At 45.9% G+C, this 20,281-nt stretch overlaps 2 protein-coding genes across 3 annotated transcripts; one reads left to right on the top strand and one right to left on the bottom strand.

Annotated features, from left to right (window-relative positions):
• Positions 1-339: 339 nt before the first annotated feature.
• LOC124474627 (importin subunit alpha-4-like) lies at positions 340-13,058 on the bottom strand. 2 transcript variants are annotated; one of them, XM_047030973.1, is made up of 18 exons: positions 12,500-13,058; positions 9,666-9,710; positions 8,687-8,776; positions 8,471-8,500; positions 8,279-8,331; positions 7,606-7,701; positions 6,515-6,600; positions 5,371-5,457; positions 5,042-5,211; positions 4,698-4,742; positions 4,396-4,527; positions 4,106-4,234; positions 3,751-3,855; positions 3,519-3,590; positions 3,185-3,347; positions 2,744-2,838; positions 2,421-2,517; positions 1,934-1,999 (listed from the first exon to the last, which is right to left on the bottom strand). In XM_047030973.1, coding segments are annotated over exons 1-18 (1,566 nt in total). In that variant the 5' UTR covers positions 12,569-13,058; the 3' UTR covers positions 1,934-1,997. The 2 variants fall into 2 exon arrangements, with proteins under 2 accessions (XP_046886928.1, XP_046886929.1); XM_047030972.1 differs by having other exon boundaries at positions 340-2,517; positions 12,500-13,057.
• A 445-nt stretch (positions 13,059-13,503) lies between these two features.
• LOC124474628 (putative potassium channel regulatory protein) lies at positions 13,504-15,671 on the top strand. Its single transcript, XM_047030975.1, has 2 exons — positions 13,504-14,741; positions 15,129-15,671. Exons 1-2 carry the CDS (start codon positions 14,167-14,169, stop codon positions 15,388-15,390), a joined length of 837 nt encoding a protein of 278 aa, XP_046886931.1. The 5' UTR covers positions 13,504-14,166; the 3' UTR covers positions 15,391-15,671.
• Positions 15,672-20,281: the final 4,610 nt, after the last annotated feature.

The following is a 20,281-nucleotide window of genomic DNA, read 5'->3' on the forward strand; positions in this document are numbered from 1 at the left end:
ACGCCTTTATAGACTAGCAGGTGGAGCCTCTCTTGATGAGGTTCAAGCCGAGTTCAATTACACCTGTCAGTTTCCCTGATATCTGTGAAATACCACAGGGTTGTTGATGTTTTTATATCTAATGTAAACTCATATGCAGATGCCGAATGTGTGTGAAAACATAATTAGTGATAGTAATGATGATTCATTTTATTTATGTAGCTACAGGAACACATGGGCAATTTTTTATTTTTATATTGTTATTTTTCTTATCACTTAAGAGCTTCTTAACGAATCTGGGAAATGCAGCCATAATCATTAAAATCCAATTGAAAACAAAATGCGCAGCAGTCATAAAACTTCAACTCAATATTTTCTTTAATATGCACAAGAGTTGAAAGAAACATTTGTGAGCCACCTTAAAGAGAAATGGATTCTAAAATTGATAAAAAAGTAAGACAATCAGAGGCCAAAATGCTATCTGTTGCTTTTTCTTTCTTTAGTATATGTTTCGTCAGCAAGTAAAAATCTTGCGAATGAGCATAAGCTTGTATCAGTTTCTGATACAAGACTAAAATTCCATTCTTTAAAGTGGCTCTTCCTGGACAAGTATATCCAAGACTGTACACAGGTCCATACGTTATATCATCTATTGAATGGCAAGTCCAAAAAGGCATGGGCTACTCCAATCAAACCCCTAGTCCTTCTCAGTAGTTAGCAGCCAAAAAATAAAATTATAAACATAATATTAAACTACATTAGTTCAAATGTAATGTTTCATTCCAAGTCCCTTCACAAATACATGCTTGGGGGGTGGAAACCAACCAAGACCAAAACAACTCAAACCAATCAAGAGAGCAAGAAAGCCCAATATCAATCCTGACATCATCACCATCATAGATCACCGTGTTTAAAACAAAACTATCCGTTCATATTTTAACAGTAAATACAACATCTGTCCTGAACCAGTCAACAACTTCTTTTTTTTTCTTATATTTTTGTTTTTACAGACCCAGTCAGAATTGTAGGAATACATTTTTTTTTTTTTTATTGTATATTTCCATTTGTAGAATATAGTACAGGAGAAAATATGAGACGACTGTAAGGTCAAATGAAGCACTTCATCCACAGTTAGTCTTCTCGAAGGACATTGCTTATTCCACGCACGGCAAGCAGATAGGACAACCTGGATGTGTGCATGAAACTAAACAGACACTGCAGGAGTGGGACAACCACAAATGAAAGCAAGTGTTCCAACATTGTCTCTTTCTGTACGCCTGTACATCGCCCAAATACTCCAGTTTCTTGAGTCTTTCAATGTCAAATTATGGATGTTACTCTCAAAAAAAGGAGAGATTTGTGTCATTTTTCGTTGTTGTAGTTGTTGTGAAGCCCAGTTGAAGCCTGGTCATTTAAGGCTTCTTTGATGGGGGTTCAATACAGTTTAGAGAATAGCTTTATTTTCAGCGAGGGTGCACTTAGAACGATGGGAGGGTAAAGAGGAGTACCAGAAGGTGACCTCAAAAGAAACCAGGTTCAGTCCCATTCATCCTCTCCTCTCCAGCCCTCAGGATCATCTTGGTTTCGTTTCTCCTCAGGTTCCATCGGCAACAAATGGAACAATGCTACAGAAGTAAAATTCCTTATTTTTCTTTCAAGAAGGAAAAAAAGAAGTTGCATTGATTTCACTGTTTCCACTGATTACTTTCATAATTATTTTATATCCCAAAAACTCTAGAAGGTTGAAGCAGTTGGCCGGTTGCATTCTTTAAGTCCACTTGGGCCGACATCTTTCCATACCATAGCCATCCTCTGTAGATGAGCCCTGGGGGAGGTAAGTTCTACAGGTGTTACATTTCAGTTCTATTCTAGAACCCCCTAAGGCTCACCAATCCAGGACTTTCTCAGAAGCCCTTAGTGACATCATCAATTAGAATCGGTTCAGAGAATGTTCAGACCAAAAAAAAACTGTCAGGTGAGCGTCCAAGGTCGTCGAGTGTTCTGGAGAGCTTCCGTCCTCGCTGTGAACACACCACCACAGGAGGATGGCCTAAATGATGCTCACTACTGCTCGTCAAAAAGAGGGCGCCACTCCTGAACCGATGGGATGATTAGTAGAGCACGTTCCTAGATCCATGCACTTTCATGACTTCAGATCTCTGTGTGTGTGTGTTTGTTTAGTCTCTGTGTGTGTGTCTGTGTTCGTATGTGTGTAAGAGAAAGGAAGAAAGCAACTTTTTTTGGCAAACGCAGAATGATGGGCGTTGAAGCTTGCCTCTTTCTGGAACATTTAGAAGCAGAGAGAGATTTGAGGGACATTCGACTAGTCCCTCCATCCCTATTTCAGTGCTAGCCTGGTGGTATTGTTCTGGGAGGGGCTGGAGGGTGAAGACGGGGAGGGGGCAGAGCTGCTGGGAGATCTGCTGGATATTCAGCCCTTCAGAACTTGAACTCCTTTGTCTGTAGGTTGGTGGCTGGGTCAAAGTTGAAGGTTCCAACCTGAGTTGCTTCTGGGATCAGACTGGGATCTTCGTCGATCTACCGGGGAGGGGGGGGGGGGGGGGGGACAAAGAAAGAAAGAACAAAGCAAGAGAGAAATAAACAAACAGGTATTTTGATCAGGGTTCTGCAGTTGTATTATCATAACCACAAATGTAGGGGATTCATCCTAAAATGAGCTCCTCTGGGTTCCACCCTCGGCTCCTCCCCCATAAGGAGCGTGAGCAGTCGTGTGAGACTGTCCAACAGCCGGACGGTTACTCACGTCATCTCCTGAGAAGTACTGGTCGATGATCTCAAAGGCCAACTTGTAGATGTCCTCGTTCTCGTGCTGCTGGAGGTTCTCAATCTTCTCCAGGCCTGACAGGATGAGGAAGAGGAGGAGGAATAAAGGGTAAAAGGAGGAGGAAGAGGAGGAGAATGACAAGAGCACAGGACAGGGAGGTCACAATAAGGTTGTAGCACATCCAGAGGGTGTTGCACCATGCCTGTGGCAGACGACTCATGTGGCTTCTGACTTCAGAAAAACTGGCCCCACATTGTGGACATGGAAGGCTAACCCTAATCCAGAACTAATCCAAGTCCCCGACACTAATCCCTGATCAAGGGCCACGACTATTTACCATTTACTAAATACTTTTAACAGGTCAATCAGGAGGTCTGGGTTCATTTGAGGCGTGTGAGGCCTGGGCTCCCAGGTTCCTACCTCCACACTCCTCGATGATCTCGGTGATGGTGCTGGCCTCCTCGCCCACCATGATGAGGACGTTCTTCAGGCCGTCCAGCACCACCTGCACCACCTGGGAGTCCTTCACGGCCAGCAGGCTGCAGAACGGAGGGATCACATTCTGCTCCACCAGGTACTCCACCTGGAACAATGCAGCCACCACACAGCCAATATTAGATCTTTGACACCACCTCTAACACCACATACATAGCCAATCCATGTGGTTTGATTGCAGTGTTGAAATGCCCTTTGAGGGGTGAGTTTGCCAGGTTAAAGGATCTCCACAGACTTCAGGTGTTGGTCCACCACTCACCTGGTCCTTCCTCCCACTGATGGTCAGGTTACTGATGGCCCAGGCAGCCTCCTTCTGGGTGCCAAAGTCTCCCTGTGGAGAAGGACAGGTGAGAGGCAGCCAGGTGAGAAAGAGTGAGAGACGTGAGACAGAGAGATATTGCTGAGAGAGAGACAGAGGCAGGTGACAGAGAGATATCGCTGAGAGAGAGACAGAGGGAGGTGACAGAGAGACAGGTGAGCTGCAGGTGTACCTTAGCCAGTTGCTGGATGATCATGGGCAGCAGTCCAGCGTCGATGACAGCCTGCACCTGTTGCTGGTTTCCTGCAGTGATGTTGGACAGAAACCACACCGCCTCCTAGTGGTGGTGGTGGGGGGGGGGAGGGAACACACACACACACAGGAGGCCATTCAGCTGAGAACCACACATGCACACCACAGACGATATCAGTAGAACTGAAAACACACGGGGAGTGAGATCATCCTCGCCAAGGCAACCTACACTTTAATCGAGTGATGTATCTTAGGAATGTGTGTATGTATGGCCTGTTGACTGTTCGGGAGTGTGTGAGCCAGTATGTGTGTGTGTGTGTGTATGTGTGTGTTACCTTGTTGATCTTCTCCTTGGGGTGTGTGAGCAGGTTGGGGAAGTGGGAGAGGACATCACAGTTGAGCACCACCTGGGTCTGCTCGTCTGTCCCCGTCACTATGTTCCCCACCGCCCTCAGAGCTGCCGTCTGCAGGAGGTGACATCACAGGAAGTCAGAGGGATGGCACGGGAAGCAGACAAAATCTGCTGCTGTACTTACTGTTAGTCGCTCTGGTTAAGAGCGTCTGCTAAATGACTACATGTAAATAGATGTGGGCTGTGTGAGAGCGTGTTTGCTAGCATGCCCACCTGCACTTTGACCTCCTGGTGGCTGAGCAGGGGGACCAGGTAGGGCACCACGCCAGAGTCGATGACCATCTGGATCTGCTCGTTGCCTCCGTCTGTGAGGTATGACAACGCCCACACTGTGTCCACCAGGATCTGACCCAAAACCACGCAGGGAACCCAGCGTTAGCATTAGCAGAAGAGCCTACTCATAATGGATTGGGACGCTAATGTTTTAGCATCCCTGTGTCAAAAATGTGACTACGGCACAGCAGCATACCATGTGAGGAGGGATAATTAGCCAGTCTTTGTGTGTGTATACTTACATTTATGTCAGTGTGGTATATCAATACACAGAGTGCAGGTAGAATCTGGGGAGGAGGAAAGGAATTAGTTTGTCTGATGAGGACAATCAAGTCACACACACACAAACCTACAGCATCCTCCAAAACACATACACATCCAGTCCCTTACCACACACACACACAACCTAAAATACCACATACAACCTTAAGAACACTCTCATCCCAACAAAAACACACAAACATCCATAGCATACCTTTAGTTTTGCTATGCACAGGCACTTGCCCCATCAAATCCTAACCTGTACCCTGCCCCTCCCCACCCCTCATGCTGCCTGCCTGCCTGCCACACACGCTCTCCTTCCTACCTCCTGGACTGTCTCCATGGGGGGCGGGGGGTCCTTGTTGCGGCAGAGGTTGACGATGACCCAGGTGACGTTGCGGAGGAAGGTAATGGGGATGGAGGGGTTGATGAAGGACAGTAGGGGCTTGACCACGCCCAGGGAGATCACGTAGTCTCTGCACTGGGGCCCGTCGCCTGGGGGGGGGGGGGGGGGGGGGGGGGGGGGCACAGCTCCGTCAACACACAACCACGGGATTCTGCTACCAGAATGTGTGTGTGTGTGATTGAGAGAGAGATGGCTCCTTGCCACACTGGATGGTTCAGTGTTAAGTGTGTGTGTCTAATGCTACTTACCGATGATGTTGCCTAGCGCCCACACGGCCTGTTCACAAACGTTTTGGTGTGGGGATTGCAGCAGCATGAGGAACAGGGGCACCGCGTCTGAACACAAGTACACAGAGGTCAGACACAGGGACACTCGGACAGTGTTTCCCACACATTGATTTATTTGTGGCGGCCCACCACAATAACAAATTGACTACAACAGATGTCGAACCACCTCACTTCTCCGAGAAGGGTCCAACTGCAGACCTCTCTCCTCAGGTCCCTCTCATGCAGGTGTAGCTGCAGGCAGTCATACATGCAGATCAGTCATCCAATCACTGCCTGGGGTCTGAGGAGAGGTCCGGTCTGAGGCCAGCAGTTGGACCCTTCTCGGAGTAGTGAGATGGTTGGATTGAATTCAGGCTTGATTATTTGGCTCTTTTTTAGTTACAACATTTTGGGATTTGATTTTCAGCATGAATTCTGTTCTATTTATTTTTTATTAAGTTTTTGGGATCTGAATTTTACTGTTAGAATGTTGCAATCAGATTAAAATAAATTAATATTTCTATTTCAAAGAGGTGAATTCAAAACCAACAAATTCAGTGGTGTTTAAGTATTCAATGCCTTTTAAAATGTCACTGATTTTCATAATTCTCTGCACAAATGTGTCCAAAACGGATACATTCAATTTAAATATAATAAGAGAGTCCAAAACTATTCAGCCCTCAAATGAATGCAAAAAAAATATTTTGAAATTGAATTGCTTGTTGAAGTCCCCATCTACACTCACATCAAACCGATACTAAGACATAGGTTTGGTCTGAGCCCCAAATTTGTATAACGTCTGGCTCCGCCCCTGCCTACCGCCACAAATATAATCACATTATGTGGGAAACACGAGACAGTCATGTAGACAGACAGGCAGATAGACAGGAGCAAGGAGACAGACAGGTAGATAGACGGGCAGATAGACAGGAGCAAGGAGACAGACAGGTAGATAGACGGGCAGATAGACAGGAGCAAGGAGACAGACAGGTAGATAGACGGGCAGATAGACAGGAGCAAGGAGACAGACAGGTAGATAGGGTTCGAGAATCAGCCAAGCATCCAGAGACAGACATCCAGAGACAGACATCCAGAGACAGACAGAAAGACAGACTAGTGTACTCACTGGACTTGACCACAGCCTGGGTCTGAGCTGACGTCCCTGACGCTATGTTGGTCAACGCCCATGCTGCCTCAAACTGGAGAGAGGGACTGGAGAGAAGGAAGGAGAGAGAGAGAGGTAGTCAGATAGGTAGAAAGAGAGAAAGCTAGTCATGAACTAACTAGATTAGTTAATAGAACTAACTAGTCCTAGATCCACACTGACCAGTATATCCCCCCCCCCACACACACACACACACAGCCTGAGCTAGGGCCACACTCCCACCTCATCCCCTCATCACTAACATCAGACGTATAGTCATAACTGCCTCATCAACACCTCCTATACCTTCCCACCGCCTACGCATCCACACACACACACACTAACGCCACCTGTCTGCCTCCATCTCGTCCAAGCCCCTCCCTTTCTCTTATCAAAACCTGGTCCTAATCTCCATCCCCCATAAATACCCACCACCACACACACACACGCACACACCGCCATGCCAGGGCAAGCCCAGGCCGGGGTCAGAACAGCAAACCCCCCAATAATCCCCTAATCCTCCCTCCCTCCACCAGAGAGAGGGGAGTCCTGTTGTAGGGCAGGACCTGTGCAGCCATGCAGTGAACAAACACACACAGGCCAGTGTGTGTGTGTCTGTGAGTGCGTGCGCAGCCTGCTATGTGCTCGCATTAGCCCAACCACGGGCGAGGGCTTACAGTACCAGCAGTCACAGAGCAGGAGAGAGAGACAGAGAAAGAGAAGGGGGAGAGAGAAAGACAAGGGGATAGAGAGAGATAGACAGAGAGAGAGATGGGGGAGGGGCCTGGTACTTACAGGACTAGTTGACTAATTCACTCACGCTCCAGTTCACACAGACTGATTCTCATCTTGCAGCTAGTCCATCGTCGTCTGTCCCCCCCCCCCCCCACCCCCCGTCCATACTTTCTCTTTCGCTTCCCACTTTACTGGCTCTCCTTCCCTCGCTTTCTCCCTCCCACTCTCCCTCCCACTCTTTTTCTCTTCCTCCCTCACTTCCTCCCCACCCCCCCTTGTCCCTACACGGGACATGTGTCTGTGTAGGAGGGAGGGACGGAGGGAGGGAGGGAACGTACTTATCATCCCTGTCCAGGCATTTGACCAGGATGGGCAGGATGCCAGACTTTATCAAGTCATCGATGGGGGGGTTTCTGTCGCTGGAGAGAAGTTTTCTGAACGAGAGAGAATAAACAAATCCATTAACTCTCCTTCACTACTCTGAGGATCCTGCAAAATACATCAAAGAGATATATCAGACTTCCAGCTAGGCACTCCAACCTTCTTCCTGGAGAGCTAACCCCTCTGGAGCAGGCTGGGAGAGACCTGTGTTACAGGGTTAGGGTTTCTCTCCAGGAGCAGGCTTGGAGAGACCTGTGTTACAGGAGGGTTTCTCTCCAGGAGCAGGCTTGGAGAGACCTGTGTTACAGGAGGGTTTCTCTCCAGGAGCAGGCTTGGAGAGACCTGTGTCTGACTGAGTGTGGGTGGGTGACAGTGTGGGTGGGTGACAGTGCGGGTGGGTGACAGTGTGGGTGGGTGACAGTGTGGTTGGGTGGCAGTGTGGGTGGCAGTGTGGGTGGGTGACTGTGGGTGGGTGACAGTGTGGGTGGGTGACAGTGTGGGTGGGTGACAGTGTGGGTGGGTGACAGCTTGTGTGTGGGGGGGACAGCATGTGTGTGGGTGACAGTGTGGGTGTGTGTGTGTGTGTGGGGGGGACAGCATGTGTGTGTGGGTGAAGGAGAGGAGGCCTACCTGGCTGCCTGCACAGCACTGAGCTGCACCAGCCCATTGTCACTGGTGGCATTCTGACCGAGGGGGAAGGAGGGAGAGTAGAGAAAGAGGGAAAAGAGAGAGAAACGTGTTTGTTTGGGTAAATGGTGAACATCATTCAGGATGACATGCACAAAGGTTTTTTTATCAACAAAAAAAAGAGAACAACTTTACCTGTAAGATAGCGTCTAGCGTGACATTTTGCTGCAACACAAAGAGACGTATTCAAGTCAGATTCTCAGGTCAAATCCATCTTTGCGACCTTCAGAGTTTCAGTCAACACCTCACAGGTCGCACAGCAGCTTCCTGGAAGCGTCTTGCTCCATGTTTATGAAATACATGACTGAGGGTACGGTAGTCAAGACAACGGGTCCTCGTCAAGCCGCTCACCCCTTTGAAGTCAGCGTCGACGTCCGAGTCCTCCAAGCTCTCCTCCTGGGGCACGTTCCTCTTCTTCAGTAGGTGTTCATCTCTCTTGTTCTGTTGGGCACCAGGCTCAGGTCAGACCAGTATCTCCTCATCTGTGCTCCTGCCTTGTCTCTCTGTTTCTCAATCTTATGCCGTCTGTCTCTCCCTGCCTCTCTTCCTGTCCTCCTCTCTGCCTCTCTTGATCAGAAGGCCAGTCATCCCTGGGTTTCTATCTTAAGGCCGGTCCCTTCCTCTGTACAGGGTCCACCTCAGTCTTTCATCAGGGCAGATGACCTATGCTTAGCAGCTCAGACCTGCCCCCATGTGCTCAGTGTTGTGAAACCTGACACTAAGCTGTTGAGAGAGGGACCTCTGTTCGCTCTGTGAGCTGGTCTAGGTAAGCAACAACAACTAAATACTAAGCAAATACCAAGACACACACACAAAGTGAGGAGGGGTCCATGCCTCATTCCTAAGAAAGCTCCCATAACCCCTGAGTTGCGCAAGTGTTGAATACTGTCAGGGAGGAATATGTGTCCAACCCTCTCAGCACAGACTGTTCTGTGCCACAAACAATGAATGGAGATCTCAATGTTACAGTGGCCATAATGGGCCAGCACCATTGCAGCGAGTGACACATGGTGCCGCCACCACACTGGGTTCTGCTGTGTGGGCTGGGAGAACTGGGAGGGGGGGGATGGGAGGAGGAGGAGGGTGAGAGGAACGACAGGAGGACAGGATGAGCAGGGTGGAAGGACGGAAGGAGAGAGGGAAAGGAGGAGAAACAGGACAGAAGGAGAGAGGAGAAGGGATGTGAGGAGAGAGGAGCAGATCAAAGAGGAAGGGAGGATAGAAGAAGAGACGTATTGAAGACAGGAAGAGAGAGGAAGGGTAGGAGGAAAGAGGAAAGTGGATCCAGCAGGAGGTGAATGTAGTTTGTCCCTTTGGCAAGCCAACTTACCTTTCTCAGCTCGACTGTCACTTCGTTGCGATGTCTTCGCATGGTCTGAAACAGAGACAGAGACTGATGAGTCCCAGGGCCGGATGTATACAAGACTCAAAAGACTTCACTGTCAACCTGGCATGTTGAAATACCCCCTCCAGCCCTGATCCTATGACACTAACAATAGGGTGGATGGGAGGGTCTGTGATGTCTTCACTGCTAGAACTATTTACTGAATGCGGCGTGAGACCAACAGTAACGTCAAGTCATGGGGAACACTATGTTTCAGCACATTCCTCTTTTATGAGACAGACATGTTTACAGACATTCCTGACCTGGGTCAAAACACTGTCAGATGTAGAGAACTAGTCCAATGTTTTATGAGCTCAAATATGTGGAGGAGCAGGGGGAGGAGAAGTTAGCCAGAGGGAGGATTGTGGGTCGAAAAGACCCCTCCTGTAGCTCCACTTTAAATCTAATGTTTGGCATTCCCTTCATGTTCTCTGGACACCTAACCAATGCTCTAACAGAGAATGAGAGAGAGAGAGAGAGAGAGAGAGAGAGAGAGAGAGAGAGAGAGCTGTACTTCAGTGTGTGAGGCAAGTTTGCCTCGGGTCATGGCGAACAACGGTATCCTACAACTGTGCCAAGCCGCCAAGCCAACCCCCTCACCGCCAACCCCCTCACCGCCACACACACACACACACACACACACACACACACACACACACACAGACCCTCCCACCCCTGGATCCAACAACGCCAGCCAAAACACTGACATTACAACTGTGACAACAGACAGCAGTGTGATCACGTATCATCAGGCCAACCCAACACCCATTACCACCTGGAAGACTTGCTATGTGTTACAATGTAACAGTGAAAACAGGCACCAGACATCAGAGCGGCTTGTTTCAGACACCGCTGAGTGGGACACACTCAGTTGAAATATAAACAGGGTTAGGTCTGAGTCAAAGAATATTAGTGTTACATTAATGAGGATTCATCATGGTTAATATATAGGCTATTACAATTATGATTATTTGAATATTGTGTCTGTCCACAACCCACATTTATATCTCTGGGGTTGGTTTCGGGGGCAGTTCTATGGGCATTTGTGAGTGAAGCCCTCTGTGACATTGTTTGTAAAAAGGGCTGTACAAACAAAATGTCATTGGAATACTAAAACGATATAAAAACGGTATGGACTGCATTGTGTCTGCAATTTACACAGAAGGCAGGGAAGTGTTGCTGTTGGGAGTGTAGACAACATGCACACTGGTTAGTGTGAGCTCTGCACTGGTTTCCTCACAAAGGACCCTGAGATTCTAACAGGAGTTAATGTGGATCACCTACTCCTATTAACACTCCTACAAGTCTGGGAAAACACATACATCTCATTCAACAAGAATGAACAGGGTGGGTTTCAATGATGCAAGTGGTGCTTTGATTGATCAGGCTTATTTTGTGTCCAAATAGTGTTGTTTAGGGGGCAAGGGCAGGGTGAGCTATTTTAGGATTATTTAGGATGCATCTCCTAAATAACTCACAAGTGTTCTCCTGGGGAACCCTGCATTGCTGAGGCTGCACTGTCAGTCAGTAGAGTAGGTGAGCTGTGAGATTTGTGAAAGTCACATTGGCTCTGATCCTTATTACAACCACCTCACACTACCTTGTTCCTGGCTAGAAGCAATTGGCTTAGGCTAACACTGTCTGTTGATTCAGACGGCAGCACAGACCAAATGGTATTTTAACCTCACTTATTCTTTTAGACAGTTCAGACAGTAGCACCACTAGGTCAGACACTCAGGATTACAGCAGTTATTATGATGGGATGACAAACGCCATAACTAGGTCATGCGAGGGACAGGCTCGTCAACGTCAGAGTTTGGTGTTCTGGTGCTGAAAGATACAAACTCTCCCTAACCGGCTAAATAAGTTAGGCTAACGCTTTCACCTGCATCTGTGTCTGCACAGCAACACACCGCTAGTTTAGAGATGCGGTCATTAACTCATATTTTCGGCACACAACAACAGTAATAAACGGGAACAGGTCAACTTAGGTGACACGGATTTGGCTCTCCAGAACCCTGATCATGTCAGCATCACGCGGTTGCTTGAGAGGCATCTGCTTTGAGAGACACAGTCTGACACCTGGGCTTCTAGCTGTAACACCCAGCTAGCTAGCTAGCACCCTACTGTCACCCATCAATTATCTGCTACACGTACTAGCAAGTTCACTAGTGGTGCTGGCTAAAGCTATAATAAACCCACCTACGGCTAGGTAGTCATGTGCCGGTTTTACCGGCTTGCTGTTTGAATGTTCAGCCAACCTGATAGCTGACAGATTAGACAAGCTCGTTATTTTCCAAGTAACATAGCTGACAATTAGACAACTATATTATACTACCAGCCATGCATGGCCTGTGTGCTAGGAACTAGCTAAACTAGTTATAATCAACGGGTTTTCAGAAGTAGCTAACCGGCTAGCTTCCAGGCCTTTTGACAGCAGAGCTAGGCCGCATTCGCACCACATGAGAGCTACTAGATAGAGTAAGGCTATCCTACTGAACCAGTGTCAGTGACTTCGCTACTAGCTAGCGTGTGGGTGTTGGTTGATTCGTGATGGAACCTCATCCGACTATGCAAACTATGCCTCTGCAGTCTGCCTGCACCATCATCCATGCTCAAAATACAACAACAGTAACCATGACTAATAGAATTATCGGCGTGGTTAACACAAGCTAGCAATCTTAAATATCCAGCTACATAGCCAGCTAGCTCGCTAATCTTGTCAACGTCTTGTTTGCTAGCTTCGGTAGCTATCTAGCTAGTTAGCAAGCAATTCTCACCTCGACATCTCGGCCCTTGTTTTTGAAGCTCTTGATTCTGTGGTTATCTAAGCCGGCGTTTTCTGCCATGGCTGTGCTGTTTGTGGTCTTTAGATTGTAAATCCTGCGATCGTGACTCCGTTAGGGAAAATATAAAACAGTAGTGCTGCCGATTACCCGAGGTTGGGCGACAACGAGAAGTAATTCAGTAACGCGATGTGTAATCTCGTCGAGAAGGAGGGGTCATGTAGCTAGCTAGCTACGGAACTCCACCAAGTCAACTGGCAAGTGAAGTGTGCCCTCTCTCGATGTAAAAGTAGGCCTACTTTGCTCCTCTTCAAACACAAAAAAGTAAAAACACGCCCAGTCATGTAAATGTGTTTCCAACTAGGATACTTTCTAAGACATTGATCCTTGACGGTTTCAATAAATTGACAGATCACATTCACGCCTATTTTAATTTGGTTGACCCCAAGGGCGGGGTTGGCTACCGGTTACAGTGAAGTCTTATCATCAAATCAAATCAAATTTATTTGTATAGCCCTTTTTACACGCAAGCATGTCACAGAGGGCTTCACATGCGCCCATAGAACTGCCCCTCAACCAACCTAAACCCTCAAGGAAGACAAGGAAAAACTCCCAGAAAAACTCCCACCGGGAGAAAAAATGGAAGAAACCTTGGGAGGAGCAATTCAGAGAGGGATCACCTCCTCCAGAGACGGTTGGTAAGAGAGAGGAGCAGAACACAAGCTAAACATAGTCGTACAGTGTCAATGGGTTTTGAAACACCAAAATCCATTGTTCGGCTTTATAGACGTTGGATGGGACCGGGAAACTCGCTGTTGGCCGTCATGGAGACTGGATTCCGGGTGACGACCTGGTTCAGCGTAGGCAGACCGACGACCAAGCAGGTCCTGACAGCTCAAACCCCCCACACCACAGGGAATGTGTGGGGGGGGGGGACAGAGAGGAGATCATGATTGAGAATTTGAGATTGAGCCTGGACAGCAAACTACCCTTATGAGACATGAGAGTTGATTAATTTGGGGAAATAAGTCACTAACGTACAACATCTCAATTAAGAAAATAGGCCTAAGTAATTTAGATACAATAATTCATCAATCAAATCAAAACACATGTTCAGGTGCTACAGTGATTGAAAGTACTTTGCAGTAACTGCACTGCAGTTCCAGGCAACATAGGGCTCTCAATAAATACAAGGCGTTGTGTGAGAGCGTGTGAAATGGCTGAAATGCGTGGCACTTGAGAGCCCTAGGCTATAACAATTACCCTAAATTCTTATTTACAACATTGTACTCTTACACAACACAATGTAGCCTACAATATAGGCAACACCTAACAAAATACAATATACTGTATACAAAATACGACAGAATACAATCAAATACACTCTACCCCCCCTCCCCCATATAAACAGCGAAGAAAAATATAAAGTGATGCAGTGACATCCAGTTGTCGTTTTAATAGGCCTACATTCGGTACATATATCATTAAACATTTGCTTCACTGGCTTTGTTCCAACAATGGGCTTTCCTGTAGCCTACCAGCATTAGCCATCCAACCAACAACATAAGGTATAGTGTTTTGTTTGGAGTTGCCAGGATATCTTGCCCATGTAGACATACCTATTTGACTGCTCTGGAGCTGTACAGATCACTTCGGCCAAAATGGTCATGGGTTCTCACGATTTAATAACCATTAATGTTGGAGGTCAAAGATTCACCACCACTGCATTTACTCTCAGAAAGCACCAAGACTCAAGACTCGCACGGATACTGGATGGCAAAGACCCTGAACACAAGCTAGTGAATGGGCAGATATTTATAGACAGGGACTGGACTTTGTTTAAATTCATCCTGGAATACTTGAGAGCTGGCCAGATCTCTCTGCCGGCTGAGTTTAGTGACCACGATGGACTGGCACGGGAGGCGGAGTTTTACGGATTGCATGTGTTGGTTCAGGGTCTTTCCATAACCCCGCGTTCCAAAGTCGAACTCCTCGAAATCCGCTGCTCTGTTCAAGAGTCTCACGGAACCTTCCGAGTATTCTCCTCCAGCAACAGAACTCTGGAGGCGTTGGCCTCTAGAATTTCCGTTTTTGTGGAACACCCCAACCTGAGAGGCAATCTTCCACCACAGACCCAGAATTCAGACACACCCGTGCCGGTTCAAAGGCCCTCTCATCATGACCTGGTCTTTCACTGTGGGACTGACCACTTTGCCAGGGATGACTTCTCAGCTAGGTGATGGTCGAAGTTAGAACAGTCAGGGCAAAATCTTTATCTACTTACTCTAATCTGAACATAAATTATCTGATAGACAGTCAGGAACCTAAATCTGTCAGCATAACCAGCACAAGAGGTTTGAATTGAAACATGTTATCAGCTTTGTAATTCAGTAATTAAGTGCTTACATCGCATCTGATATATACTGCATTAGATCAGCCATGTATCTCTACAACTGCCTTTGAACATTAACGTTGAGTAGGATCATTTTTCAGCATGTCTTCTTTCTATTTTAGCATATGTTCTAACTGCTTGCTCAATGCAAATATGTTATATTACAGAGTTCATGCTATAGTACATTGACAACATTAAAAGTATAGGGTACTTATGTTAAATATTTTACAGATTTGTGACCATAAAGCCAGACGAGAGAAAACTCCTGAACAGCAGCAACGTCCTGGGCCTGCTAATGGACACCCTGCTGAAGGAAGGGTTTCATCTCGTCAGCACCAGGACCATCTCCCAAGAGGAGAAGGTGGAGTGCTTCACGTTCGAAAGACGCCAGAACACCCACATTGTTCTGTCCAATGAGATTCATAGCAGAGATGATGACCTCAGAAGTGAGGCAACAATGGCACAAAGCAAGAAGACCAACAGGAAGAAGTGATGCCAGAAATTAAGGTCCAAATCTCGACACAGGCCTCAATTTTTTTAAATAGCAATGCTCTCATTGGATCCGATCAGATCCATATTTGTTTGTGTATGTTTATTGTCTATATCACCATCGTGTTTGAATATAGATTTACAGAGGAAGCTACTTTAAACTGAGGAAATGGGAAGTCTCTCTCAGCCTCACTTGTTGTGACCAGATATCCCCATGTTTACCAATAGGGGGCAACATAGAATGATTAATAATAGAGCAGCCTACAGTGACCCATAAAATCAATCAAAATGATTATTTTGAGATCCTTGTCATTTATGATTACATGACTGAACGTATTGCATCATCTGTTTAATAGAATGTACAGGTAAAGTCATGCAAATGCTATGTCACAGTGCAATTACATCACAAACATTAAATCAATAACAAAAGGTGTGAACATTATAACAAACCAACCCATAGTGCATGTTTATTAACAATTGTTTGAAACTAGGCTACTTGACAGATTTCATATTTCACATAAAAAAATAAGAAGTTCATTTGTCATCCTGTATACAGTACACAACCTTTAGCTGCAATAGAGGTGGTGTAGAGATGATGATGCTTTCTTGGTCTAATGGTAGCAGATATGTTGGCTTTTAATTCATATTTAAAGAAAAACAAACCCTTGAACACATTGTAGATGTTCATGTCCAGTGTCTCGGTTCGGACAGAAGCTTGGTCAACCAGGTGACTACCTCCAACAAAGTACACGTTCAATGGCAACACTTTGCTTGAACAGCACAGTCAATACTGGAGGCTTCAGAAGAGGTTTAACTCCAATATTTACGTGCTGCTACAGCAAAGTGGCCAGTCTCTTTTCAAAGACGTCCTTACATTCAAGAACATTATGAAATAAATGAACAGAGATAAATGTGAAGGATTCAGGAAACAAATACAATTAAATATATAACATGACGTTTTACTGTGTGTGTGAATGCTCCAGGTAATTCATTTGTCCAATGGACACATTTTGCTTACACCCACCCACCTGTCATGCCATTGTCTTTTTCTCCAGGTGTTACTGCAACAGCACAGGAAGGCCTGCATCCCATAATACACACACAAACCATTCCGCGCTGCTTCAGCACCACAAGGCCACACAAACACACACACACACACACACACACACATATACTTATGCCTCTCTTTCATGAAATTTTGCAAAGCTAAATTTTTTTATAAAACCTGGAACATCAGAGTTTTGTCTGTAGAGTTTTGCTTCAATAAATCTGGAAAGGAAAACGCAAGAGATAAGGTTATCAGGTAGATTGTAGGGAATACCGCCATGAAGAAAAAGTAGTAACACATACTTTTGAAATAAAAAGGTTTCCCTTATTGTTGACAGTTGGATTGTAATCCCTCTGGCAACAGCGTCCGTGGTGATACAAGTCAAAGACGCGGGGCGAGACCTTAGTTTGAACAAGTGAATGGATATATCCATTTAAGTGCGTGAAGATGGTCCAATACAGTTAGAACAGCCATATCCCGTGAATGCAGTCCAGAAATTAAATAACTAGACATTCGCTTCTGTGGATGTAGTTCGAAGAACTCGTCTTTTTAGTTGTGGTAGTCGCGTACCGTATTTATAGGCAGATGCGCCAGTGTAGCCAGGGCGAGAGGCGGAGCGGTATGGGGCTAGTTGGAGGGATACTGGCAAGCGCACGAGATTCGGTGAGTAGAACCGGTTACAGGAGAACCGCCCACCAATTTACAGTAGACTGACCCTTAAATACCATCCGCCCTACAATACGTTACGTGAATCACTTGTTTATTATAAACAAGCGTTTATTGCAAGTTTTGCGCCCTAAACAATGCACAAATTGATCAAGATCATTGTAGGCTGGTTATTTTTTAAGACGCAAATAATATGTTCAATAATATCATATCGGAGTCTTGGCCTGATTTCTTATCTAATAGCCCTATCGACCTCGTTTTTTACTTTGTGTGTGGGTGTTCTTTGAACTCATTATAAATCACGTTTTGTATTTAAATTTGCTGAATCTTTAGCCTCACCTCCTTCGTGAAACAAACATTTTAAACTTAGAAATAAACTATGTTGTTTTTATTAGATTCGTTTAAGGCCCTTGCTTGTTTGGTTTAGCCTAAAGCCTACGTTTTGGGGAATATGTTCAATGAACAGATTCCTTTCCTAAACACAAGCTCTGCTAGGTGTTTCTTGGCACGTTTACAATGTATATTAGATATAATTAAATTAAGACTAGATAGGCTAGTTAAGAATTCACGAAAGAATAAATTTTGAGCTGAGAATATAATTGAAATTGCTGCTAGAATGGATTTGCTACCATCATGGCTATAGGACCTCTGATGATAAGAGACGTACAACAAGTTTGTTGTCAAGTTTGACATCACTCACGGTCATATGTTTCTGTTGTAGACAAATTTTAATAATCGCTTAGTAGTTTTTGTCTGTCACGGTAAACATGACATTAGTTTAGGTTGTAATTCATTGAAAATATTTAAGAAACACGCCCACGCCTTCCAGTTGCTACGCCTTATGCCATTCAGCATCTGTTCATGTCCTCCAGAAGAAACGACCCACACGAACTCTGACCTACTTTGGGAAACAGATACTGTGTGCTTCTTGATTGATGTATAGGCCTACACTAGGAGATTATATCCAGGTGTAACGTCTTATAATAATTTGTATCATCACACTTTCTTTCAGCGTTTTTTTGCACGTTGTTAATCCAATTATATCTCAACATTAGCTTTTACATCAGCATAGCCTAACTCTGGGCATTGAACTATAACATTAGCTACATATTAAACGGATCTGCCTAAAATTACATTTGAAATATACATGAAAAATCTTTCAGATTTTGGCTAATGTATGAGCATGAGTGTTGAAATCAACAGAGTCAGATGTCACAGTGTAGAGGTGTTATATATCATAGTCTCACCCCCTGTCCTGTCCTAGTCTATTTATATCTTTCTTCATGTCCCATCAAGTTAAATGTTTGTCTGCATTTCTTGAGCAATCATACCTCATGTGTGGGCTCTGCCACCTATTTATAAGGGCTAGTTGCTACCCTCTTCAATTACAATATCTCCATCCCTTTGGTCAAGCCTCTCTCACACACAGAACTTGGCCCATGCTCTGTTACACCAGTAATCTGGAAATAATGGATTTGCTTCTAACATCAGGATTTCATCATTCCAAATCTCCATGATTCCATAATTTAATGATTCTGGGATTCAAACAATCCATAAATCTATAATTACATGATTACATGTTCTATAACTCAGTGATTCTATGATTCAACAACTTCCACAACATCCACAGACAAGCTGTGCATTGTTGAGGTGACAAGTGACCCATGTGATCTGAATTGATGATTAGGATATGAACTGGATCATTATATGGAGCTACATACATTGTACATAAGTGGTGTTAGATAGGTCAGAGATGAACTCAGACAGCCAGCGGCATGATGGATCCCTGATACAGCAGCATAACAAATATGGCCGAAGAGATGTACAAAAATAACAGGAGAACAAGTTGTCAACAGCTCTTAAGTCTAGATGTCTAGGGAACACACAACTGTGTGGTGTGACTCTGAGACATATGTGTATGAGTGTGTGTGTGTGTGTGTGCCTGTGTGTATGAGTGTGCGTGCGTGTGTGTTGAGATTAATTGTAGCTACGTATGCTTGGATTGAGAAACGCTGCCAAATTGAAAAACATCTACATCTTCAAAGTCTGAAGTTGAGTTTTTTTTGGAGTGAATGCACCCACCACAGCTGCTCCCCACAAGCATGGCCGGACTACCGCAGCAAACGGCTGCAAATGTTTGACATTTCTGACTTCAGGAAGATTCAGTGGTTCGTACACCGCACACAGACGTGCCAGAGTAACGTGACGCTGGGCGCGAGTTTGGGCACGCGTTGGTGGCATTAGAGACATTAGGGCAGGAGGCTGGTGGCCGTGCTTCTGGTAATGTCCCTGGTACACTGCGTATGGCTTCTGTCAGTGTAGGCTCTGCATCACATAGCAACATTCTAACTGAGATGGACAGGAGGGCTGAGAGAGGCTGTGGGAGTGGAGAGAAGGAGGGAATATAGGCGTGGATGGAAGAAAGAAAATAAAATCAGAGACAACGAGAGTGTACTTGAGAGTACGAATTATAAGAGGAGAATAGAACAGAGTTAGAAAAGAACTGAACAGTCTTGGAAAAATAAAAAGAGAGAAAAATGCAGATAAACAGATAGTCAGGCAGACGACGAAGAAAGACAGAAAGAAGGAGATAGTGACTGGGTTGAGGTGTGGTGTGTGTGTGTGTGTCTCTGCCGTCTCCTCTGGCCACCACCCAAACTCTGATGTCATAATGGATGACCTCATTGTGCTGTGTCATCACTGCCCACTCTGGCCGGCAGGCCTAAACGTAAGTGCAACCCCCCACCACCACCACCACCACGACCACCACGACCATCCCCCACCCCTCCAACCTGTCTTCTTCGGCAGTACGGGCCATTAACCCACAGGATAATCAGCAGGCCCGCTCCTCCTCAGGGACAAGCAAACCCAACCACACACACCGCTCTGGTGCCCTCGCCGTCCTCCTGCCTCCCGTCACAGCCCGACCTCACCCCCTGTGAACGAGACACGAGTCAATGGAGGGCTTGAACACCAGCAGGTATTGAGAGCAGTGCTTTCTTCCCGTAGGTTTACCCGGAGGGTAGAATATGAGGCCGCTACATGTGAGAATCAATGGGGGGAAGCCAGGCCTGGATCGTCATCTTCCAGAGAGTTGGTGGTAAACGTAGGGGCTCTGCTGTGTGTTGACTCCAGGGTGGGGTGGTCTTGGTCCTGGGATCCCGGCCAGTGTGGGTCTTCC

The sequence above is a fragment of the Hypomesus transpacificus genome, chromosome 12 (assembly GCF_021917145.1).
Source record: "Hypomesus transpacificus isolate Combined female chromosome 12, fHypTra1, whole genome shotgun sequence".
Classification (NCBI taxonomy): domain Eukaryota; kingdom Metazoa; phylum Chordata; class Actinopteri; order Osmeriformes; family Osmeridae; genus Hypomesus; species Hypomesus transpacificus.

What these genes read in the sequence shown, in the direction of transcription:
- LOC124474627 (XM_047030972.1), bottom strand. Translation starts at nt 12,568, where the DNA reads ATGGCAGAAAACGCCGGCTTAGATAACCACAGAATCAAGAGCTTCAAA. An exon ending in AGTGCTGTGCAGGCAGCCAG is followed by an intron (nt 7,702 to 8,278) that starts GTAGGCCTCCTC and finishes TCTCTCGTTCAG; the next exon opens with AAAACTTCTCTCCAGCGACA. An exon ending in AGTACTTCTCAGGAGATGAC is followed by an intron (nt 2,518 to 2,743) that starts GTGAGTAACCGT and finishes CCTCCCCGGTAG; the next exon opens with ATCGACGAAGATCCCAGTCT.
- LOC124474628 (XM_047030975.1), top strand. Translation starts at nt 14,167, where the DNA reads ATGGTCATGGGTTCTCACGATTTAATAACCATTAATGTTGGAGGTCAA. An exon ending in AGGGATGACTTCTCAGCTAG is followed by an intron (nt 14,742 to 15,128) that starts GTGATGGTCGAA and finishes AATATTTTACAG; the next exon opens with ATTTGTGACCATAAAGCCAG.